This window comes from Euprymna scolopes, chromosome 15 (genome assembly GCF_053919585.1).
Source record: "Euprymna scolopes isolate OS-2025 chromosome 15, ASM5391958v1, whole genome shotgun sequence".
Taxonomy (NCBI): Eukaryota; Metazoa; Mollusca; class Cephalopoda; order Sepiida; family Sepiolidae; genus Euprymna; species Euprymna scolopes.
Window position 1 is genome coordinate 12,251,273 of NC_136496.1, and position 27,012 is coordinate 12,278,284.

Below are 27,012 nucleotides of genomic sequence, written 5' to 3' on the forward strand. Positions count from 1 at the left end.
CTTTAAAAAAAAAACATTTACAAGTGTTTTTCATATAGATGTACATAAAAATATTTGATAAGTATGGTTTAACTTAAACAGGGATGATATAATAAAATTGTGGGGTCTGCGTTCGCGCCTGCCCTCCATAGAATGGAAATAGGCACAAACTTTAATAAAGACTTTTCATATCTATCTGCGTAAGTATAATTTGATAATTATGTCTCAGTTTGAAGAAATATAGCATAATAACATTATGGTGTGTTCGTTCGCGCCTGACCTCCATAGAATGGAAATATGTCACAAAGTTTAGCAAGGTTTTTTAATATAGATCCACAGAATATTGTGATAAGTATTTAAGCGTGAACAAGTATGGTATAATAAATTATGGGGTTTATCTATTTTATTTTTACTTTCATGATATTTTGCTTTTGTTTTGATACCCCCAAATTCGAAGCTATCTCTTTACAACCCTTCCTTTTCATAGCCTATCATACTTTCATAAATCAGAGTCCATTTTCTGTAAGCTGTTTTTGCACCCAGTCAACTACGTGTACTTTTGCTAGTATATATATATATATATATATATATATATATATATATATATATATATATTGTCAATTCAGTACCCGCACAGCAGCAGCCGATTAGTGTAGTAGTGAGAAGCCTTGACTGTCGTTTGGGCGGTCGGGTTTCGATCCTGGCTTGAGGTAGTTGCCTGAGCAACCACACTGATTAGCTGTGATACAGCGAAACAGTAATGTATGTGGATTACTTGCAAAAACCTCTAGAGAGACTAACTCTTGCTGATATTGTTTCAAATGATCTGAAATAACAGCAAGGGGAGACTTGATTCCAAATATTTCTTATATTTTCTTATATGTTATATCTCCCCTCTTTTAGAAATAGGCTACGATTATGAATATCTCCAGTATCAAATAATTTTTATACACTGAATGTATGAAAACCAAAGAGGGGAGATATGACATATGAGAAATATTTGGAATCAAGTCTCCCCTTGCTGTTAATATAGATCATTTGAAATCATAGTAGCAAGTTTTTGTCTCCCTTCCATCAAGGCCAGAAGTTTTGGGGAAATATCAGATATTTTGTAATTCATATGCAAAACTAGGAAAACAAATGACTATGATTGAAACATTTTATGGCTGTAAAAAAAGTGCCAAAAATAAGCTTTGAGTGATGGATGATCCCCTTAATGTCGACCTTAAGGTCAAATGCCACTACACAGATTAGGTCATTACCTTTCCAACGAGCCGTCATTTGTTAAATTCTGGTCAATAGTGGCTGAGATTTGGAACTTATAAAATTGCCAAATTGCTAGACTTTGGAATTCTCTCCCGGATTCCTGCTCCCGTAAATGTACTAACATGCAGAAATTCATGCGTAGCATGAACAGACATTTGGTCCCAAATACGAAGTGACACTGTTGCTTTTGGAGGCTAAAATAACAGTAAGAAATAATAATATTATACAGTGTAGTAACATTGATCCAACGAATCACTGTTTGTCTCGTAACATTTCAAATTGATTTTTCTAATAATCCGAGGCGATGATCGAAAGGGGTGGGAGTGAGGGAATTATAATGACCCTGAAAAACAGGTGGTGCGTAAGATCAGAACTGTCTGTACGCAGTCCATAGTCACGTATACACCTCCGAAGGTCCTGCACGGTATGAAGGTCAGAAATCCGATCATGCGAAACCGTTTTGGTTTCTCTTTCGTTTTTGGGAGTAAAACGATCTCATGTAACAAAATCGTCGTTGTCCCTGCGTCACTGACGAATCGTCTTCATCACCTTTCACAGAAGCACACAATGGATTCCTTTATATTTCAGGTTGACTCATCTTTCCTACTTGTAATGCATCGTTACACACCTTATGCGGTCCTGGACCTTAAACTATATACAGTGGTGAGGCCCCAGCTTGCGGGCTTTGGGGAGTGTGAAGCCACCCTTTAATTGCCATTGCTCCCAAGTCCACTCTGACCCGGAGTGGTAGTACCTGTTAGGGTCCCAACTATGGGTTAAATAGAAACTGACTTGAAAACAACAAATATATTCTATTAAAAAAAATTTCTACAAAATATTTGGATTCGGCATTAAATAACCTGAAAAGGGTTGACATGCCGTAAAACAAAAACAACCAACCAAGCAACACCTTATGCGTAACTTATGAGTCTATCTCGTCCAGAACGCTTGGAACCCGATGAATGTCAAACCTGATGAGATTCTGGAATGTCTGCGAAGAATTAAGATAATGCATACGTGCATCATGATAAAACATGATAAAACATGATAAAACATGATAATTGACTGGTAGTTGTCATGAACCGTCTACATAATTAATCAAAAGTTTACTTCATTAATCATTTTCAATCACCTCATATTATTCTTCGTCCTTCAATTGAAAATCTATTATCTCATCTTAACCCTTATCCTCGAATCGCTTCGAGCCATTGGTGGTGACTCATAAGTAGGGCTAGGACAACAGCATATTCTTTTCATTGTTTTGACTCTCGTGTATATATCCGACACAGTTAGATACAGTTAATCAACCGAGAACCACATCACGCTATATAAAAGCAGATAAGATATCAACGGATACACACTAGAGAGTCAAAACAATGAAAAGAATATGCTGTTGTCCTAGCCCTAAAAAAATAGTATCGCCTCAGTATACAATTTTGTTTTCCATAGAAAAACGTTTATGTATTTTTCTCATCTTGAAGAAAACGTCTTTGTGGGGAAATGATTATTTATTTATTTATTCTGTAAATAAGCAAAACGCGAATATTAAATTATACGAGTTGCCTTCAATAAGTTTCCAGATTTTTTTGTACGGGCATTTAAAATTATCGCAGATTCCTGAAAATTCAGTATTTTATTGCTACATATCTTATGAGATGACTGGTCATTTTTTATGATTTCAGCTTCAAATGAACAGAAATTGGAATACACCCTACTAAAGCCTGATTGTCACAGCTGGTGAATTTCAAAAATGCAATCTGGACGTGGGGACACTTTCGAAGCACGATATGCAGTAACATTCTGTTTTAAACTTGGAAATGTATGGAATACTTCAGACTGCTTTTGAACCATCTTGCATGAACCGAGCATCGGTTTTAAGAGGTATAAGAGAGTCAAGGAATGCAAGGAGTCTGTTAAGGATGATGAGAGGTGTGGAAGAAGTACGGAAGTCAGAAAACCAGAATTGATTGGCCAAATAAAGAATTTCATGGAAAAGGATTGTCATGTGTTTATAGAGACAATACACAGTTTGATGTCAGTGTGGGAACTGTACAAATTATTCACAAGGAACTGAAGATGCGGAAGATTTGCACGAAGTTTGTCTCAAGAGTTCCCCGTCCTTGTCAAAGACTATTTGACCAAGATAGGCATCAAGATAGTTCATTATCCTCCTTATAGTGTCGGCCTTTCTCTGTGTGACTTTTGGTTATTCCTTAAACTCAAGAAAAACTTTATAAGCTGTCGTTATGAGACAATTGATGATATGAAAGATGCTGTGATCAGGGTCATTGACACGCTCGTTGAAGAGGACTTCCATGGGGCCTTTCAGAAGTTGTTGGAACGGTAACAAGTGCATTGCAGCCAAAGGAGATTACTTTGAAGGGGATTAGAGTTTCAAGTGTGCACTATCAATAAAAGTGTCCATATGAAAAAAGGTCTGGAAACTTATTTAAGACACACAAGAGAATTAACTATTCGTCCTTACATACGAGTAGTTAATTCCCTTTGAAACAAAAAATATTTTGGAAATAAAAAGACACAACGGAATCCCACGTAAATATGATACTTTTATCATTAATCTGTAAGAACCGCAATATGTAGGCGGGACAATCTGTGGTTATTTGTAGATTGAATAGCCAGGATGGCTGACCGATGCGGGCGTCACGTAGAAACTTAAAATTGCGAAATGCGAATAAAAAAACTAAATGTATTTTAATAGTTTTTGACGCAGAAATAGAAAAGCAACCCGACTTTTGGGGGGCGGGGATCTTCTCTTTTTCAGACAATTATTTACCGAAATCTTTTGCGTTTAACAAAAATTTTAATAAAACAAATAATTCATAGCAACAGATCTGGAAGTTGTGACATGTTTTTATTAAATTGGTTCTTCGCGAGATTAGTTCATTTGTATATAAATTAAAAGTTTTAATTATTTATTTTTTTAGATGTTCTAAGGTTAACATTTATTTTTAAAAAAGGGAGTTGCAACTTCCTTTTCTTTAACTTCAGAAATAAGACGAGATAAAATGATACAAATTGAACAAAATAAACGAAAGTTTAGTGTAATTATTTGTAAAATAACTATAATATGTACAAATTTGAATTTAAAATATATCTGGAAAAGAGAAAATACAAAAACAGTAGGTTTTTCTTTTTTGTTTTTTGCGTCCAAAAATATTAAAAAGAATTTCGTTCCTATATTCGCATTTCACAATTTTAAGTTTCCGCGTGACGTCAGCATTGGTCAGCTATTTGTTTATTTAACCTACGAAAAGCCATACTGCCACCGGCATGAATTATTTTCTTTAAATTAAAACTTTAATAGTGTTTGTTTGTTTGTTTGTTTGTTTGTTTGTTTTTAATTCAATGTAAGCACGTATCCCTCTTGTAGTCCACGCAACGGCCGATAGCCATGATAATGATTAACAAACAAGCATCTAATTTGAAGCAAATGGCTTCGCTTTTTATTTGAATATTTCATCCAAAGTTCATTCGTGTCAACGTCTTTTATTTGCTTCTCATATATTCAATCTTTTTAGTATTTAAATTTTTTAAAAATATTTTTAAAAGACAACGATAACAAACGCTGTTTACTAATTTGACAAAATTTGTCGTTAACATTATTTAAAATGTTTTTGTTCAACTTATAAGAACGGTCGTTTATGTGTTTTCATGCGTTACATTATGTTTTTAGATGTTACATTATATTTTTAGACGTTACATTATATTTTAAGGTGTTACATTATATTTTTAGGTGTTACATTATATTTTAGGTGTTACATTATATTTGTATGTGTTACATTATATTTTTAGACATTACATTATGTTTTTAGGTGTTACATTATATTTTTAGGTGTTGCATTATATTTTTAGACGTTACATTATGTTTTTAGGTGTTACATTATATTTTTAGGTGTTACATTATATTTGTATGTGTTACATTATATTTTTAGACGTTACATTATGTTTTTAGGTGTTACATTATATTTTATGTGTTACATTATATTTTTAGACGTTACATTATGTTTTTAGGAGTCACATTATATTTTTAGGTGTTACGTTATATTTTTAGACGTGACATTATATTTTTAGATGTTACATTATATTTTTAGGTGTTACATTGTATTTTTTGGCGTTACATTATATTTTTAGGTGTTATATTATATTTTTAGGTGTTACATTATATTTTCAGGTACTAGATTATATTTTTAGACTAACCTGCGTGCCCAGCGTTGTCCGGGTGTTTGGAGGTGTGTGTTGAGCAAAAAACAGTGGTAGTACGCAGGCAGGCTTTAACCCGTACCGCGAAGGGTGAAAAGAACGTGAAAAAAACGTAACGTCTTTGCTGTTGTGCCCATCGCCAAACCGGAAGTGGCGAATGCTTAAATTAAGGTTAGTCAATCGAAAAGAGGAGATGATTTTCGAAAATATCAGTGAAAAAAGCGACCCGTCCCTGTAGAAAAGTGCCTAGTTGAGGATGAAAAAAAGTAATGTTTTTAGCAAATGTTTCGATATTTGTCGCCCGAGGAGTCGAGCTTCAAACCGATACCGATTTTGTGAAAATATGCCGCCTCTGTCAAAAGTTTTAACCAGATATACAAACAAACATAGATACATAGATTTAAATAGACAAGTGAGATTTATATTATAGATGCTGCATTATATTTTTAGGTGTTACATTATAGCTTATTTTTGTTGACAAAATATTTTTGTATTTGCGTGTTACAGAATAGTTTTTTTTTTTGTAACTGTGAATGAACAGTTTATATTTTGTAACGTAACTAAATAATTTATATTTTGTGCGACTGCGATGAAAAAAAAATATCTTCAATTTCCTTTTATGTTCTCCGAAATAAAATTACTTCCCCTGTTCATTCTAAGATTTTAGGCAACCAGTGTTCTCAGAGAAACTCGATTCCAGCGTAGGTTTTAGTAGAATAGAACTTTATGAAGCATACTCCAATTTTAAGTTATTCGTTACAGTAAGTAAGAAATTAATTTTATAAGTGTAATTGGATAGTTTATTCTTTGAAAGAACGGTTAAATGTTTTGTTCTTTATTAATTACAGAATTGTCTACTTCTCTGACAGTGTGATTTTTTAATTCTTCTGAAAGCGTAATTTTTTTCAAATGTGATCAAAGAGTAACAGTTTGTAACAAAAATCTTTGTGCTTTTGAGGTGTAAGAGAATAGTTTGTTTTTCGTAAATAAAATTGTATTTTCGCAAAAGCAGTACTTCCCTCGCGGTCTAGTCGATAAAGGGTATTATGACCGGTTGACTCGGTTTCATTGTTTAGGCGTGGAACACTGATGTTCGTGACAATTGGGCGCATTTACGGTTTCGTGATTATCGCTGAAAAGCCGGCGCTTTGCATGTTGGAAACAGTGGAAGTTATGCAGCAAGGGACTGACTTGCACGAGCACATCGCCTTCCATCAGATCTAGCTCCGGCAGGTTGCTTAATTTTTTTAGACAAGATACCTGTTAAAGATAATGAAAAATGTTTAATAAAAAGGTAAAGGTTACTTTCTTCATCGCATATTATTTTTAAGAAATTAAAATTATTTGAACTGAGAATTAAGGGTAATTGAGTTGAACTAAAAACACGTAAAACCATAAAAACAAGGCTCCCACAAATAATAACACACTGGTTCCGCTATATATATATATATATATATATATATATATATATATATATATATATATATATATATATATATATATATATTAAATTGTAAGTCAATGAATTTCAAAAAACTCTCATTGAAATGAAATGAAGTGGTTGAGTTTCATATCAAAGATTTTTTATTATTCTAAGCAAGACAAAGAATGCTTTAGAAAATAAGTTTCTAAAGCATTCTTTGTCTTGCTTAGAATAATAAAAATTCTTTGATATGAAACTCAACCACTTCATTTCATTTCAATGAGAGTTTTTTGAAATTCATTGAATTACAATTTAATTTATTTGCTCTATCTTGCATATCGAGCAATTCTTGTTTAGATGGGATAACTTATAGGATATTACTGCCAGTAATATTTTGTAAACCTACAATCTCACGTTTCCATAACAACTGATTGTTAAATAAAAACTATTCTGAAGTATATATATATATATATATATATATATATATATATATATATATATATATATATATATAGTCTTTGAAGTTTTTAACCTTTAAAACTATACAAAAAATATAATTTTTTATCATTCGTTAGAAAACCATCTAGTCAGTAAGTCATTCAATCACCTGCAATCACTGCATCAGACTGCTCTAGAATTTATCATAGCACTAATAATTCTTTTTAAAGGGATCATCAGTTGCTTACCATGAAACACTGTTTCGGGGATTTAAAAACAAAACAGCATATTACATCATGGCTCCAAAACAGCATATTACATCATATATATATATATATATATATATATATATATGTCGTAAAAATAAAATAACGTTATTATGCTGTAATAAAAAATAAAATGACGTTATTATGTTGTAATTAGGAAGTAAATTCAAATAAAAACTGCCTGTTGGTTATCGAACGACAACAAGATGGCGATTGAAATGTGACTACATATAAAGAAGCAGCGCCGTCTATATGTCAAACCATGAACTTTTTGAGTCATAAATAAGCGGCCATTTTATCCAACTACTCACCTGGTACTCACTGCAAATCCATTTGTTCCTCGCGGTTCGGAGAAAATGCTGGATGAAGCAGTTCTCATTAAATCTGGAAAACAGTTTCAGCGCTGCACGAATCGTCACGAATTGAACATCGCCAATTATTATGCAAGGTACGGAAATAGCCGGAAACCTCCGATGTATGTATCCCACTCGATGGCAATTGCTGTTATAGAAGCAGTCTACACTACTAATAAAGAAATAAATGTTTGAAAATGTTATCTTACATCCAACAATATAAATGTTATATTGTTTGTCGCGAGAGAAAGCCGATTAATTTGAGCAATTACTATTATGATCGTTGTTGATGTTTGTAATATAGAAAGTTAGAAAATATGTATCGAGATGAATTGGGTATTTTAAAAATAAAATATGTTAGAAATGTATCGGGAATGTTAGCGTTGAAATGCTAGAATAAACAGGAATGTTAAATAGATAAACAAAACTACGTGACAACGATTGGTCAGCTGATTTGATTCTTCGGCTACGTGTATTGATGACGTAATTAAAAGGAAGACACCGTTTTTATATACACGTAGAGTTTAGTCAGTTGAGTCTCAGAATCGGTGAGACACGGTCCAGCTGAATAGACGAGGGACGTCAGCTAGCAGCCCGCGGGCTGTGACCTTTGTACGCCGGCAAGCTCTCCGGCATATGATATAGTAAAAAATGTAGAATTGGACAAACGTGCAAACTTTCCAAGCAGGGAAACATTCTGGAAATAAGAGTTGTTGAAAATACAACCCGAGATTTCTGGTCGTTTCCTTGGGATGAATCTTCGTTTGTAGATTTTGCGGATCCGTACAAATAAGACCCAAAAATGGACAGATTATGTTTTCTCTATTGACCTGATGTAAAACCTCACTGAACTGTTGGTTTGGTTTGGTTTGGTTTGGTTGTTTTTGTTTTACGGCATATCAACCCTTTTCAGGCTATTTAATGCCGAATCCAGTGATTTTGAAGAACAATTTTTTAATAGAGTATTTTTTTTTTATTAAGTCGGTTTCTATTCAACCCACAGTTGAGACCCTAATGGGTACTACCAGTTCTATTCAACCCACAGTTGAGACCCTAATGGGTACTACCAGTTCTATTCAACCCACAGTTGAGACCCTAATAGGTACTACCAGTGGACCTGGGAGCAATGGCAATTAAAGTGTGGCTGCACACTCCCCAAAGCCCACAAGCTGGGGCCTCACCATCGGATATAGTTTAAGGTCATATTCAGGATCTCACAGAACTGTGTTCTGTCCGTTTGTATTGTCCGCGTTTGTCATATGTCTTGTTAAACACCCGTGTTATACACGGATCAAGTCGAGAACAATAAAGAAGGTAGATGGTCACAAACACTAAAGACTCGCATACATGAACACTTTTATACACCCACAACGAACTGCAAATAAACGCAACGAACATTAATCACAAACACGAATATATCTGGATCTTTCCATTTTCACACCAATTCATAGAATTATACCGGCATTCTAAGGATGTTACTATACCGTACAAACACTTTCTGGGTTTACAAGGATTGTACTAAGACTTGATTTTCCGCATTTATTTCATCTTGAGGGATTTGTAAACAGTTGCCATATTCTTCGCTTTTCCGGGACCCGAATCTAAAGACTTCATTAGAACTTGTATCATTTAATTTTTATTTTATTTTATTTTCAAATTTATTTTGAACACATTTCAAAACATTTTTCCTAACCCCTTTTTTTTCTGTCTTCAGATTGTTTGATTTTAATTTTTATCTATTTTTATGTATTTATATCAATATTTCCGTGCCCCCCCTATTTACTGTTTCTATTGCTTCTCCCTCTTTCTCCACTTTTTCTTCTATCCCCCGTATTTTTCCTTTCTTTATTGTTGGTTCTTCTTCAGTGATCCCCATTATTTTATGCAGCCCAATAATTTTTTGTGTTATTACCTAGATAAACTACTCTTCCGATTTACCTTATATGTTGCACCTACTTTTAATTACTATTTACCATATTATCTTATTCCTCTATTCTCAATTCATATCAAAATATCATTAAGCCAGTTTTTTTTTCTATATTTGCATTTTCTATAATTCTAGCCCGTCTCCTCTTCTGATGAGAAGCATTTAGCTTCGAAATGCCAAATGCTAAATATTTTTTTCTTAAATTTCCCTTTAACTTTTCTTTATTGTTCTGATGATATAACAAAGTGATATATTACTTTTATTCCCCATCTTTCACTTAATATTATACACTCTCTATATATACATCTAACATATAACACGTTAATATTACAACGGACTCATAAATAGATATTTATATACATTCATAACATAGACCTTCTGATATACATCTCATTCATATGCACCACCAACTATGGAACATAACTACTAGATATTTTATTAAAAAATAGATACTTATTTAAAGGGTCTTCATAAATGCGAGCATCATTCAATTTTATACGTTTTGGTAAACATCAAAGTCAAAGAAAGACGCATGAAAGATTCTGTATAGGATGTATATCATATCACTCGGGAATCATTTCCATTTAAATTTCACTTCTCTACTAATGTATAAAAGAAACTTTGTCTGTGTGTTTGTTCCCTATGGACTCGAAAATGGCTAGGCCAATTTTTATGAAATTTCACACGAAGGTAAATTTTGTGTCTGGTAGTGTTCTTAGATAGCTTTTGTACCGAAATGTCTTCAATAAGTATCAATAACCGATAATCGAAATAATCCACTCAATAATATATATATATATATATATATATATATATATATATATATATATATATATATATATATATTGATAGGAAACTCCTATCATGTATAAAAGTGACATAATGTTCAACGAGTGAGATCGGAGATGTGCCTCTGTACAACTCATACTCTCTACCGATCCACGTTCTGATAACAGGATCGTTGCCAGCACCCTCAAAATGCAAATCCGGACGGTTCAACGCTGGATGGTGTGCCCAGGGTGATGAAAACAACGTTTCCGGCCACAGTTATGGTCTTTGGTGTGGTTTCAAGTGAGGGCCACATCATGCCACCTCACATCTTTGAAGTCGGCTGGAAAGTCAACGCCAAAGTGAACCTGCTGAAGAGTGTCCTGATTCCGTAATGCAATCGGATGGGTACTGGCAGACCCTTGGTGTGGCAGCAGGACTCGGCACTGGCCCACAAGTCCAAAGGGACCCAGGCTTGGCTTCAGAAAGAGTGCTACGCTTTGTACCCTTCTTTTAAGCTCCATTCCTCCCCCGACCTGAACCCGCTGGATTGCATCCTTTCGTCATATGCCGAGAACATCACTAATATGACCTCTCACAACACAAACGCCAACCTAATCGCCACCATTCGCCGAGTATTCACCGAGCTCCCACCAGTGTTTGTGGAAAAGGCATGCTCTCAGTTCCGGACTTGTATCAAGGCGGTGATTGAGGCTGAAAGCGGCGACATTGAATAGATGTCAGCTCTACTACATAATTAAGTTACCTGAATTGATTTGTCCGATAAAAGTTTTAAAATAAAGCTGTAGTGTTGTTTTCTTTAAAGTGACATTTTTATCGTTCCATCGAGTATATCGTCACCACCGCCTCCATATCATATTCTCCCTTTCTACTCCTTATAGCTTCTAGTCTATCGCAAGATCCCAGTTAATTAAAATCCACCTACATTAGTTTAACACCTCCCCATTGCCCCTCTCACTCCTCGTCCATCACACCTCTATATACTAGATACATTAATATCCCCAATTATCCTCAAGTCTATTGAGAGTAAATTTTTGTATTATTAGTATGGGCAGGGATAATATAATATAGACTTGGTATATATTCGATACAAACAACTTCTTCAACAATAAAACAAACATTAAAACCACTAAGCACTCCCCCAAAACCCTCACATCCAACACCGGTATATACTTTATCCCTTGTAATGACTGCCACCAAACATATATAGGTGAAACACAACGTAAATTAGAAATAAGACTTAATGAACATAAAAGAGACATAAATAATGGAAACTCCTTAAATGCACTTTTTTGCCATTGTGTTGAACATGATCACTCGTTTAACTTGGATCATGCAATAATCATCAAATTCGTTGTAGATAGAGCTAAACGAAGACTTCTAGAATCAGCAGTTATTTCAAATACTAGCACCATTACACAAAGAGATGGTTTCTACAATTTAGCCCCTATTATAAGAAATATAATAATCAGAGAACAAAATATGAATACAGATCCTGAGTAATCAGTCTATATGTTCTTAACCGTCTCTCCTCATATAATTTTAAACAAAATAAATAAGATAAAAAAATCGTTTCAGTAAATGTGCATATACATATGTATTTGAATAATCGTTTTAATATATATATATATATATATATATATATATATATATATATATATATATATATATATATATATATATATATATGCATAGAATAATCCAACCTTTCCGCACACACATTTATAGTTTCGGCCCAAAAGACTTTAGGATTTTTTTTTTTCCTTTTTCACTCGCATGTAGTCTGTAATCGTTTTTCTTCTACATTTTTCCTACGAAATCCTGATGATGTCCCCTGAAATAGGGGTGAAACGTTGATTACTATTTTATTACTATATTGTAATGAGAGAGATAAGATGTTTATATTATAAGGCATAATACATTACCTGAAGGCAAAAGGATATCCTGCGTTAATGCACTGATGTAAGCATGGATACATGTTTTTCATTGGTTTCTCTTGACCAGGAAACCGGAAAGTTCGCGAGTCCCTGGAGGTTTCAGATCGCCTTTCCCAGGCACCTTCGTCCGCATTTGCCGTACACATTGATTCATGAATCAATGTTGACGCAGTTTGAGGAGGTATATTCTCATTGCCAGTCTCTTTAGTTGCTAGTCCCACTTTTCCCCCCGATATTCCAGCGTTTAAGTTGACTTGCTCCGCATTTGAAATATGTTTTTCTTGCTTGACAGTTGGATGATAAATAACCTGGTCTTCATTTGACACTTTTTCAGTCCGAATCGATTCATTTGTATCTCTCCGAAATTTCTCAAGCAACGTTTTTTTCGGGTGTCTCCGGGAGGAACGCTCTTCAACGGACGCCAAAGACAATAATGAAGGCGTTTCTACTAGCGTTGCTGGTGGCATTGAGTTTGACCGTTCGCACGACGTGTCCATATCATCATCGATGGTCGAGTACATTTGGTCACGCACACAGTCTTGTTTACCCTGCTGTGGGGGTGTCGAATTCGACAGACGGGCGTTGCTGTTAATCATGAATCTATCCCAAGAGCTCTCTTCTTGTTTTAACGGAGTGTGGAGGTTTGGACTATTGTAAGAAAGTGCCAATTTCTCTTCCGCAACATCCAGATTGTCCCTCATCGACGCTCGCATCAAAATATTCTTCTTAAGGGGTCGGGATTTTATATTCGCTTGCGGATCGCTTTTACACGTACTATACTTAAATAAGAGTGAGTTTCTCCTGCATTTAATTATGAGAGATCGCGCTCTTGCAACAATGTCTTCTATTGATTCTGATTTCCAATCGACGTCAGACTGCTCGAGTTTGGGGTACGCATTGTCCTTATCTAGGCCGATGTACTGGTTATTGTTCGTCGGCAAAACATCCGGTTGCCCTTTAAAAACAGTAGAGTCTTTCAAACAACCTGACGTTTTCAACGTTTCCTTCGTCTCCGTTGATTCATTATCGACGTCTAAGCTTAAAGCTGGTTCAACTTTCGATAGGAGTCCCCTGTTTTTAGGCTCACAAGTTGAGAGCAAGTCGCTCTTCGTCATTTTCTTCGACTTGTTTCGTATGGATGAAGTTTTTGCTTGCTTCTTTCCTTTACGATCGCCGCCATTTTTTTTCTTTTTAACCCCAATCTTTTCGCGGGTTTTACTCGCCTTATGAATTTTGGTGGCTTTTGAAATTTTATTAATCGTTGAAATATTACTGGAGATCGTATTCTTACTGTTAGTTGCATTAGATTTGTCTAATTTCAGACGTTTTGTACAAGAGCTATTCTCGCTATAATTATGATCATTATTATTTTGATTGTCTTTGTTTTTGTTGCTAGAGGTAAAAAGCTTATAAAAATTTTCATTGCTTGAATTTCCGTTTAAGTTTAAAAGCCCAGCTTTTTCTATAATACCATGACAAGAATCTCTGCAACTGTCGGTTTTAGCGCCATTTTTGGTCAATTTATTTCCCGCTTTTTTACATCCTTTCTTTTGTGAACCAATCGAAGTTACTTTTTCTAACTTGAGAGGACTAACTTTTTTCATATAACCAAATTGAGCACACTGTCCTGGTGATTTCGCATCCTTCTTTGTGGTTTGTTCCACAGGTGCTCGCCGAGAGTCACACTTAGAATTGTACCCTTCAATGTCAGGTTTTCTGATTTTCTTTTTCTTTTTCTTTTTCAGACTTCCGGAAGAGGTCGGTTGTTGATTAATAGCACTGGTGTCACGTGACTGAAAGCTATTCGAATGAACATCTTGCTTCTCTTTTGAGTTTGGACAGGATTCTCCAAGTCCATCATTCTGTCTCGCCTGGATTTCGTTATTACACAGATGACTGACCATAAGTTTCTCTTTGTGATGTTTCTTGCCCGTCTTATCTTTGAACTTTTTGTTCCCTTCAATAGAATGACGAATTTTGGGATTGTTATTAACTGCTGTCATGTTGCTATCTTTGTTCGCAGACGTGAAATTATGTGTTTCCGCCTTCTTTTTCTTATTCAATTCGGTTTTACTTTGGCCGCTAGGAGCCAAACTCTTCGAGTGGCTTCCGCGCAAAGGAAAACTGATCTTATCGCCATATCTTTCAAACGAAGATAGCCATTTCTTTCTGCACAACAGTTTTTCATCTTCATTTAATTCATTCATTATGTCTGCAAAAAATTCTAGGTTGTTTATCAAATTTCACGGGACATGTCCTCCAATGTTTTATCGATAAAAAAAAACCCTGAAAAATCAAAAGAAACCCTGAAAAATCAAAAGAAACCATATAATTTTCGTTTATAAGCAAATGATCTTCAAAGTTTTTTTTTCTTTCTTTCTTACTCGCGTTCACCCCTAACAAGACATATCGCCACTTGGACGTAAGGGGCCTCTTATTTTGGGACAATGCCTAAGAAAGATTAACAAAATGTTGGTTTACGTTACATTTAAACTTCTGCATATCAGTACAGCCAGGGAAGCAGGTAGCAGGAAGGGAATTCCAAAATCTAGCTGTTCGAGAGAAGAAACTATCAGAATAGAAAGCTTTCTGGTATTTAGGAACCTCAACAGTGAAGGGGTGAGATTTTGTTGCTAAGCGGGTTTGTCGGAGATATGTACGTCAAGAGGGCAAACGTGCAACGAGTTCGTCAGAGGACATTCCTTTAACATATTTGTAAAACAGGTACAGAGATGCAAATTTGTGGCGATGGAACAGAGGTTGGAGCTTAGTTGACAAAGTGGGACCTATTAGATTGAAAACACTTTATTGGACCCTATCCAAGAGGGAGAGGCTAATGGTAGATGCGCCAGTCCAGACGTGCAACAATACTCCATGCATGAGCGAATGGTGACTTTGTGGGGGTACCGGATACCGTGAGTAGTCTTCTAGCTCAATGGAGGGAACCCTTCTTCTTTGCAACAGCCTTCGCAATGTCCTGAATTATTGATTGCTTTGACTTCGGAAGATAACACAGTTGATCCCAGATCTACCCTGAACCCGAAGCCAATCTACAGCCGAGGGAAGAAACCTGCCAGTAACGCTGATGCACATGTGAGAGAACCTCGACGACTGACAACGATTGACCAGCGTATTAAAGGTATTACCACCCGGACTTAGAGTCGTGCGTGTTTTGTGTGTCCATAGCATCAGAGTGGTAATTCCAGTGACCAGTGAGTGTCTGGTTACATTTTGATGTGTTCGTCACTAGATGAAGATAAATGTGTAGCCACTGGGACTTAGGGTTAGCGTACTTGTGCTGAAGTTGACAACACAACCCACCCCGGCCTGGTTACATACAGGTATTACAATAATAGTTGGATGGTTTGGGTAGTAGGACGTCCTCATAGAATTCTTGGTCTTGTCTAACCTTATAAGGCGTCACATATTTCATCAAGCCAGTTTTAAACAGAAGAAATCTGCTACTTTTTTGTTGAACATCGGTAAAAACTGCCAAAGTTACAGAAAATCATTTTTAGTTTTAATATAACAGGCGGGGGGGATACAAAAAAGAAGGCATATAAATCTTCGGTGTTTATGCACTTATTGTACCGAACTGTTTTTCAAAATCGTTTTTTTCAAGTTAAATTCAAGCTTTACGATATTTTTGTTTATTAACTTGTTAGGTTAAAGTACAGAATAGTTACAAAACACCCTCCCATTATAAAAATGGCTTTCTAAAATAATAATATTATTATTATTTCGCACAATACAATAAGTGCAAAAGTACAAAATCCTCTGTAGTCGTAATGACGATTCAAACTTCACAAGAAACTTCTTTTCAAACAACACCGTAGTAATATTAACAATTTTCCAACACCAACGCTTTTTCTCGACTCCAAAACTCAACTTCCCGTCTGCTTTTAATACGTCTTTTTAAATCACCTGATCTCTACATATGCAAATTAGTTACTTAAGCATAAAAAGTAGTTATAACTGTAAACATTATAAATAAGTTTTGTTTTTCTCGAGAAAACGGGCGTCCTACACGCGAAACATCTAATATGCTTCTTGGTATGTTTTCTTGTTTTTCTAGTACCTATGGAGTTCGTCTTTTTAAAACTACAGTTAATAGACATCTATTCTTGCGCTAATCATATTTCGTTCTTTTTAGCTTGTTGCATCAAGTCGCTTCATACCTGGTCCGGAGAGATTTCCATAATAAAAATAATAATCTGTATATTAATATGATAGCATGTGTGTTATTTTCTGTGTCACGCTTACATCCGGGTCGTTTAATTGTTTGTACTTTCATTTCTTGGAATAAATAATTTTACCAAGAATTCTTCATAAGCTTTGGTTTCGGTTTCGACTGTAGCTAATGGTACTCCAATAATCTATTCGTTTTTTTTTTTTTAATAATTTTATCAAGAATTCTTCATAAGTCTTGGTTTCGGTTTCGATTTTAGCTGATGGCACCTTAGTAATCTATTTTTTTTGTTTTGGTTTTAGTTTCGATTATAGCTGAAGGAACTAAAGTTATATGTATGTATATATGTATGCATGTATATATATATACATACATACATATATACATATATATATACATATATACATATATATATATATATATATATATATATATATATATATATATATATATATATATATATATATATATAAGTTTGGGATTCGGTTTCGATTTAAGCTGATGAACTCAAGTCATATCGATATATTTTTTATTTTTGAAATCGCAATTTTAAAATATATAAAAATCGATAGAACATTAACTCTATAATAATATATACGAAATCTGCAAGAATTAAAATATCATATTTAAGCGTATTTTACGACATGGCTACGCTTGGATAAATAGCTTGGATAAATAGTTTTGATAAATACTTTTGAAGCTTTAACAAAATAGCAACAATAATATCAGAGCGTCTCCATTTACTCTGAATACCCATGCCAGCATCAATATATTACATATGAATCAGTCCCTTGTGGAATTTCCACAGGTCTCGCTAGTAAAATGATAAAAAGACTAGTAATCAATTGTGTAATAATCCTAAGAGGATAAATAATAATAATTCGCTGTATCTACCCGATGTTGATTGGAAATCTTTTACTTTCAATTTTCTTTCTCTTAAATTTCCCATGTTTTGAATTTGGCATCGCGTACGTAAGAAAGATACATAAGAATTCAAAACCCTATTCTCCGGAGAAAATAAATCAGAAAAGATATTATCCCCCTACACACAGAAAATACAATTCACTGAAAATCAAGGTAAGTCACAATCAAGTCCATATCAGTGCAAAGCCATGCGTTGAAGTAAAGACTGTCCATATTGCACGAAACTTGCCTGACCTGTGACATGAAAGCTGCCTTTTTAGGGTAAAGGACAAAATAAAAAAAGCCGGGTGCGACACACTAGAGCAAACGAAAAAGATGATAAACATATATGTAAGTACCGGTATCTTATTGAAAGTAGAATTCAGTCAGTGGGCAGCTCTAACCGTCTATGTCAAAAAGAAATCAAAAGAAATTCGCTTTTGAGCCGATTTATGCACTGGGTTGAACTCAGTACTAAAAGACTACGATTACCCACTTCCTAGCCCTGAACAAGTTTTCACAAAGCTAAACGGAGGAAAGATTTTTAAAGTCAATCTAAGTGACGCATACTTTCAAATTCCAGTCGATGAAAATAGCTCAGATTTGCTCTGCATTAACACTCATAAAGCGTTATTCGAATTTAAAGATTAGCGGCCGCCATTTTTCAATAAATTATGGATATTATGTTAAGCAGACTTGATTTTGCAATCGCATACCTCGATGATATTATCATAAATGAGACCAGAGAACATCAAGAGCATGTTCACAAGGTATTCTCGAATACAGAATTTTGGTTTTAAAATAAAAGAAAGAAAGTGCGATTTCTTCATAAAAGAAAAAAGATATTTAAAACACATCATCGACAAAGGCGGTAGAAGATTGGACCCGGAAATGACCATAGCTATAAAGGATATGCAGGATATGCAGGCTCCCAAAACTATCATAGAATTACAGTTTTGGGAGGTTAGCAAATTGTTACAAGACATTAATTCAACGATCTCAAAGTCCCAGTGAACGAGCTACTAAAAAGGACCGAGTGGGGAAATGAATGTCTGAATACCAAGCAGCATTCGATAAAATAAACCTGATATCAGTTTTATTCCTCACTCACTATGATCCAAAACTAAGTATCATAGTTGTTAGCGATGCGAAGTCTGACAAAATAGGGGTCTGTATCTTACATAAAATGCCAGACGTAAGTAAAAAACCGATTGCACACGCTTCAAGATGTCTGTCCTCCGTAGAAAAGCACTATTCACAAATCGAGAAAGAAGCTTTTGTTATTATCTTCACAGTTACAAAGTTCCATTGATAGTTACACGGACGATTTTTATACTACAGACAGACCATAAACTTCTATTAATCTGCTTTGGACCGAAAAAGGCTATTGGTCTACACAGAGAATAGATTGCTGAGGTGGAATACTATTTTGCTGAATTATAATTTCAAGTTAAAACACCGCTCCTCTAAATAAATCCAACATGCGGACGGGCTTTCAAGATTAGTTCTGAGACAGAGTGAATCCCTTCAAGACTTAGTAATTGCTTTCTTACGTGCCGAAAGTATAATTAAAACTATGATGTGCAATGTTATCAGATCAATTCCAGTTACACTGCATGCAATTTAACGCGAAGCACAAGTGAACGATTTTAATTGTTCTACAAAACAGAAAATCTATAAATATAAAAGCGAAAATGTATGTATGTATGTATGTATGTATGTATGTATGTATGTATGTGTTATCGCTTTTTTCAGAGAAGCGGTCGGTCGCTTCACAACTTTTTAAAACTTTTTATATCACATATAAATCGTAATATCTCACAGTTAACAACGAAGCTCGCCTGTCTATTTAATTTGCTCGATTTCGGGAAGATAAATATTCAACATTTGTCGCTCGCCGCATGTGGGTTAGTCTTTTTCCTATAACATCTTGGGGGCGAAAAAAAGCGTTCAGCAGTAAATGAAATCCCGCAGTCAAACTTGACTTCATTAACTCATTAAAACGGGCACCTGCTAAATCCAAGTAATTAAATAAATTCAAGCGTGTTTCCGTTAGCATCTCGCGGTGGGGCAATGATTAACATCGCACTTTTTTTTTCACACTTTAATTTACAACTTTGCCTCAAGGATTCGGGTTCAGTCCTCATACTTACTTTTTTTTACCCCACCCCCGGAGTTTCCACACACACCTCCAAACACCCGGGCAATGCCGGGTACCCCTCGCTAGTCACAAATAAAGACCAGCAAATACAGAAGAGTTTTTCTATGCGTGATGACGACCTATTATACAGTGAGAGGGACGTCATACACAAAAGTATTACAAAAAAATATAATGGAAGATTTTCATATGGATTACCCAAAAAGTAATCAGAATGAAAAGCCCTGCGTGTCGTTTCGTATACTGCGGATGATGGAGAAAAACATCAAAAACATGGTCAACTCATACAAGGGTTGTGCTCTGATGGCAAAAACACCCTCAGTCACTTAAACCCATGGTCATAAACCCGACCAACTCTTCTCTGGAATTCATATAAATTTCGCAGGGCCACTGGAGGATTGTTATCATTATTAGCTAATTGTGGTGGACAGACACAAAAAAAAACGGCCAAAAGTGTTCATATGTAAGAGACCTACTACATGTATGATTATTAATTTCTTCAATGAATCATTTGTCTTGAATTGAAAGTCATGTTTAATTTCCGAAGAGTTTCTGATTGGTATCTTTTCTATAAAAGTTCTAGATATGAAGAATTTTCAGTGGGGTGCTGTTCTCTACAAGTTCTGGACTTTATAATTTTGCAAGCCATAGAGCAAAAGATCCTTCTCGTGTTGACACGAAAACATTATGTACTGGAATGCTAAAAGATTCATTTTTATGAAGCAATTATGGTTTCTGATTGGTTGATAATAGAAAATGAATTTGCGACGTGACCGTCTCAGGGAGTAATTGGGCTCACCACTGGGAAAAGGCTGAGACTCCCGAAACGTTGGAGAATGCCGGGAAGATATGATTGTTTTATTCGTTAAGTGTCGTTGTTTGCCCGGGCGACAGCAACCAAGTCCTGCTAAAGAAAAATTTGATTTATAAATTCCATTATTTTATGAAAACGACAACTTCATGTCACTCTGAGAGTCGTAACGAAAACATAATTTCGTTTCTGATGCCAACGAGTGATGACTCAGGGTTGCTTGGCCTTTGAGTACAGTTACCATACTGACGAGGTCGCGGGCTTAACCTTTCGATCATATCGCCTGCAATCCACAGGTACAAGCGAGGAGGAGGGGACATCCCCTGAGGTCATGTAACTAGTTGCGATTGATCCAGGAAGTGGCCCCGGCCCACCCTATTACCTCACTACATAAACGAGTCCCCGCGGCGAAATCGGCAGATCGAGCTGAGATATTGAGAGAATCAAGTACAATCGAAAGGTCATCACCCCCCCCCCTCTCTCTCCCTCTCTCTCTCTCTCTCTCTCTCTCTCTCTTCCCGCATTCTTCCACCGATCGCCATATCGAGAGAGAGGGAGAAATCAATCTATTGTTATTTTTTTGGCTCAGTGGAGTCTGTCAAAATACGGACAATTGTATATAAGTATATATTTTGTACATCTATCCTGAATTCACCAGTAGAATAGATAATCGAGTCTGTCTTTTTTTTGTGTGCATGAGATGTATTCCCTTCCAGCGTGACAGATCGAGGAAACAGCGGCATATCAACCTGAATGTGAAATTGACTCCGACCAAATTAATCGACGGGTCCTACTACACTGAGATGCCTTACGAAGGATCCCCTGTGAAGGACGAGCACGGGTCACATTTGGTAACTTGCGATGGGGATAGCTTCACATGTGGAGCCGTTTAACCAGTATTCGACCACAGATCGTCAGTTCCTATCGGCAGTGTTTATAAATAGAATCTCCCAACTTTAAGTGAGAATACCCCCATTACAGATAAAAAAAAAATATTGCAAAAGCATCTCTATTTTTTTATATCATGGAAAAGTTCATTCAATTCATGTTTAATTCGGTTCAACAATCAATACATATGTATATATACAAATATGTAAAATAAAGCAAGTTACAGCATATAAAATAAGAACAGAAGTTATTTGGATCTTAAAATTTGAGCATGTAAAAAAGGAAGCCATTTTTTAATTTTGTTCAAACCTCAAAGAAAAATATGTGTGTAAAACAAGAGAAATATAAGAAATTGATTTTTATTTTTATATCGAAAAGGTGGGCATGTGAAACTGAAGCCATTTTTAATTTTAATTATGCATTCCCGTTCTAAACTACACACACACACACACATACACACACACACACACACACACACACACATATATATATATATATATATATATATATATATATATAGAGAGAGAGAGAGAGAGAGAGAGAGAGAGAGAGAGAGAAATAAAATGAACAAACCATATTATGTGTTCATCAACGTTTCGTCTTTATTTCGAGGCTTCCTCAGTCTATTTCTCTATTTTGTCGGAATACTATTTCCATTATTTTCATCATATGTGTGTGTGTGTGTGTGTGTGTGTGTGTGTGTGTGTGTGTGTGTGTGTGTGTGTGTGTGTGTGTGTTCAAATACACATGTAATATGTATCCGTAAAAAAAGTATTTATTTGTTTTTTGTTAAGTGAATTGAATAAAAAATAATAAAATAAATAAAAAATAAAAAAAGTAAAATAAAACGCAGCAAAAAGAGAAAATAGGAAAAACTTATCAAATTTTTGGTATATTAGAAAGAGAGTGTTGTGCACAAAATACAACTAAAAAGTCATTTTTTTATTTCTGCGTGCCTTAAAATAAGCACGTAAAAATATTTGTAAAAAAAAAATAAAAATAAAAAATAAACGATACAAAGAAAATGTTTTCAAAACTTTAATTTTTTAGTAAAAATTTAAACATTTGTTACGCATTAGTATGTTAAAAGTGTTAATACAAACAAAATGGATGCAGTTTAACGTCTTGCTCAGGTTAACCTTCCTTTTCTTAATACATATCTGAGCTTATGAAAAGTAATTTAAAGTCAAATTTCGACAAGCTTAGAGGCAAAACGTTCCAATTTTATTTTTGTCGCGGTTTTGTAAATATATCGGCGATATTTTGTTCTGATGCTATGTAATTTACAATGATGGATTCTTTTTACTTAATTTCTTATGAAGTTATATTTAATATCTATGTGCTTGGATTTTTGGTGAATTACTGTGTTCTGTGCTTAGAATATACTGGCTTGATTATTACAATTAATTACTACGGGAGTTTTAGTTAATTTTGGTTCTAAAACAGTTTTTGGAATAGCTTTTAGGTATAGCTCTTCTTGCGCGGTATGTGTGAATGAATTCCTCCTCACACCTAGAAAGACACCATCTGCTGTTTTTTAGATTCCCATGAAATAATAGGTTCGTATTTTTGATAGTCTGAAACAATATCCAGATATACTTTTTCGATCTTCATCGTTTCCCTAATCTGAATGTGAAAATTATTCTAATTTTAGGGACCTTGTTGATTTTCTAAATACAAAATTCTATTACTTAGCAGCTCTTAAATAACGAAGGATTTGTTTATCTCTGTTTAGATCCTTCATCGTCGGTCTTGATAATTTTTGTGATAGTTTTGTTACTGTGTAACATATGTGAGGTCTTGTAGCAGTCATTATCTATAATATAAATCTCACCATTCTGTTAAATGTATGTATGTATGTATTATGTATATCTGCTTTAAACTTTCGACAAAGGCGACGGATTTTCACGAAATTGGTATCGTTTTGAAGCTTGACCCTTCGGACGACAAATATCAAAAAATTGGCTTAAAATGTTAATTCCCTTATCCTCAATTGGGCATTTTTCTGCAGGGAGAGGTCGTTTTTTTCACCGATTTCGAAAGTCATCCCGTCTTTTCGATTGACTAGCCTTAATTAAAACTACGTCACTTCCGGTTTGGCGATGTTTTTTTTTTTCATGTTCTTTTCCTCCTTCGCGGTACGGTTCGAGCCTACCTGCCTACTACCACTTTTTTCTCAACACATACCTACAAACACCTGGGCAACACCGGGCACCCAGGCTAGTATATATATATATATATATATATATATATATATATATATATATATATATATATATATATATATATATATATATTGATTTCAGACTAAATTTTAAAGAATTAAGATCAGGCTAAGTGGAGAAAAAAGTCAGCCCGTGAAAGCTTGTATTACTCTAACCGGAAATTGTCTAGACAGAACGAAACAGATCTTTCTATAAAGTGTTAAATTCTATGTCATTATTAAAAAGGTGGGGAGTGAGGATTTTAAAGTTTTGAGGGTGGCAGAAACTTAGCTTATTAGTAATTATAAGGCTGTCGAAGAGTTCTGATGTTAATGATGATGATAATGATAAGATAACAAAATAATAATAATAATAATAATAATAATAATAATAATAATAATAATAATAATAAATACAAAGTAATGGACTTAATTTTGGACTCCATTCTCTCTAAATAACTATTTTGCATTTCGGATCAACTTGAGAGAATTTCATGCAAGTTGAAATATTATGCGCAGTTTGTTTTTATATTTTTTTACACATCCAACATTTTTTCATTTCTTTTCTTGGCAATTTATAACTGCAATAAATTGCGGTTTCACTTAATGCCTTAACTAGCAAATTCTAGCATTGCTACAAATATAATTTGCTGATATCTTTATGTCCTCTGATGAGAAGAATAACAAAAATGGCATTCTTTGAAACTCTGCAGAATAAATTGTTTTTTGGAGTAATCAGTCGAACAATAAATTTTGATTGTAAAGTTCAACTTACAGTTTTAATTTTCTTTCTCTTATAATAAGCTCTACTCTCTATTGTGTATTGTTGACCTTTTTTATTCGGTTGGGATTAAATTATCTATATATAAATACTGTTATTTATATTAGTTTGAAGTTTATCATTGCGTATATCAGGTAAATGGTACATCCCTTTGATCTCATTACTTATATATATACATATATATATATATATATATATATATATATATATATATATATATATATATATATATATATATATTACTTGTGCAAATGGAAATTCAATTAACTTTCTTGAAGTTATATATTTGGATTTTACCGTCACTGGATTATTTATCTTCCACCAGACTATCCATTCACATGTAATCACCTTTTTCTTCACCATATTCCCTCTGCTTCACTTTTTTGTTATCAAGTAAGACTGACTTGTTTTATCAAATACTTTTGCATGCAAAATCCGATCCCGCATTTTGCTAATTCCTACCCTCTGATGAGAAGGAAAGTATTTCTTCGAAACTCTGCGGATTAAGGACTATCCACTTATCTAGTGTTTCCTTTTCAGATTAAATATGTTTTTAACTCATTTCAAAGTGTTTTTTAACATGTTTTATTAACTGTTTGCTCGTATATATATATATATATATATATATATATATATATATATATATATATATATATATATACGAGCAAACAGTTAATAAAACATGTTAAAATGTATATATATATATATATATATATATATATATATATATACGAGCAAACAGTTAATAAAACATGTTAAAAAAACACTTTGAAATGAGTTAAATGAGTTAAATGAGTTTTTTTTAACATGTTTTATTAACTGTTTGCTCGTATTATAAGCTCTATCTCCTCTTTGGTTTTATCGAGCTTTTACACCTGGTTGAGAAACTTTATAAATATTAATTCTTTGATATTTATAATATACTTTAATTTTACCATCTTGGATCATTTTGGTGAATTTACTTGTAATTTTTATCCTATATATATATATATATATATATATATATATATATATATATATATATATATATATATATATATATATGTATGTATGTATGTATGTATATGAAATCCACAAGAGGATTGGGAAAGTCACAATAACCATGGCCAAGCTTACCAAACATCTGATCATCAAAAACAAAATCCAGGTGAATCAAGTATGTGTCATTGCCATATTGCAATACGGCAGTGATTATTGGGCGATATATGCTTCTAAAGAAAAGGAAGCTCATTATTCTCTACATGAGATACATGCACAAAGTTCTTGGTGTCACCTGGCAAGACAAGGTCACAAATAACAACATGCTATCAAAAGCCGGCATACTCTTCATGTACACCCTCCGTCAACGACGTTTGTGATGGGTGAACAGTGTCTGCATGTTGTTGTCTAAATGTTGAAAAAAGAACGAGAAGGCTTGAAAACAGTGAAATGATATGTTATATATTAACAGAAAATACCGTTTGATTTTGGTTTGGTCATTTTGTTTTACGGCATATCAAATCTTCTCGGGTTATTTAATGCCGAATCCAGTTATTTTGGAAATGCTATTCATGTTGCATCCAATTATTTTGTAGAAGGTTTTTATTTAGCAAGCCCTTTGTATCTTCAGTTGCTAGTTTGTAGTCTTCGATTTGGTTGTTTTATAGTAGATTTTATCATTTTTGTTCCCTGCCCTGCAGAACATGAGTTTTGCAATGGGAGAGGGAAAATGGTTACAGTATTAATGTTTGGTACGTTTTAAGTTAGGAAAGCAGTCAGGAAGTGAGGGAGATTGAAATAGCAAGAAGGAAAAGGGGGGAAAGGTGGGTTGTTGTTAGGTTTTTGGTTTTACAGAACATAAGTTTTGCAAAAGGAAGTAAAAAAAACAAAAAGCATCAATGTTAGGTGCATTTCGTCAATATCTTTAGACAGCCTGATCTGGTAGCACCAGCAGAAAATACAGAAACATATATTGGTTGAGTGGGACTCCGCTCAACTGGAAGGACAAAGTAAAGTTACAACTCACTCTCACTGAGTCTCAGGTCCAGACTGCTCGATAGCAGAAACTGGTTATTGGAAGTGACGTCACGAATAGTCTATCGTCAGAATCTGTAGGGGTGCCACCCCAACACTATAGAATGGCCGACTCATCCATTCCCAAAGCCCTTATGTACTATGAACATAAACTGAGCAAATGCAAGAAAAATCATCTACGCCTATGCTTCACGGATGTCTGCAATTGCGACATGAGTGCATGCGGTATCGATCAAACCAGCTGGGTGATACATGCTGTTAACAGAACATCTTGGAAAACTCTGGTATCTTAAGAAGTTACTCTATGCAAAGAAAGAAATAAGAGACCAGGAAATAGGAAAAAGACATAAAGGAAAACCAGAATATCCTCCAACTCAATCCTGCTGCATCACCCAGGGCACCTACTTATACCTGCAACACCTAAAACCAACCGTGCAAATCCAGGATTGGCTTATGCAACCACCGTC

At 34.5% G+C, this 27,012-nt stretch overlaps 1 protein-coding gene across 1 annotated transcript in view; it reads right to left on the reverse strand.

The window, feature by feature from the left end:
- Positions 1–6,397: 6,397 nt before the first annotated feature.
- The window catches only part of LOC145293727 (uncharacterized), an 83,826-nt gene continuing 63,211 nt past the window's right edge, over positions 6,398–27,012 (reverse strand). Inside the window, exons 2-4 of the mRNA XM_080140177.1 lie at positions 12,588–14,905; positions 7,905–8,118; positions 6,398–6,726 (exon numbers count right to left, since the gene is read on the reverse strand). Coding sequence (XP_079996303.1) covers positions 6,532–6,726; positions 7,905–8,118; positions 12,588–14,806 — 2,628 coding nt within the window. The 5' untranslated portion in view covers positions 14,807–14,905 and the 3' untranslated portion in view covers positions 6,398–6,531. The remainder of the gene's footprint in view (positions 6,727–7,904; positions 8,119–12,587; positions 14,906–27,012) is intronic.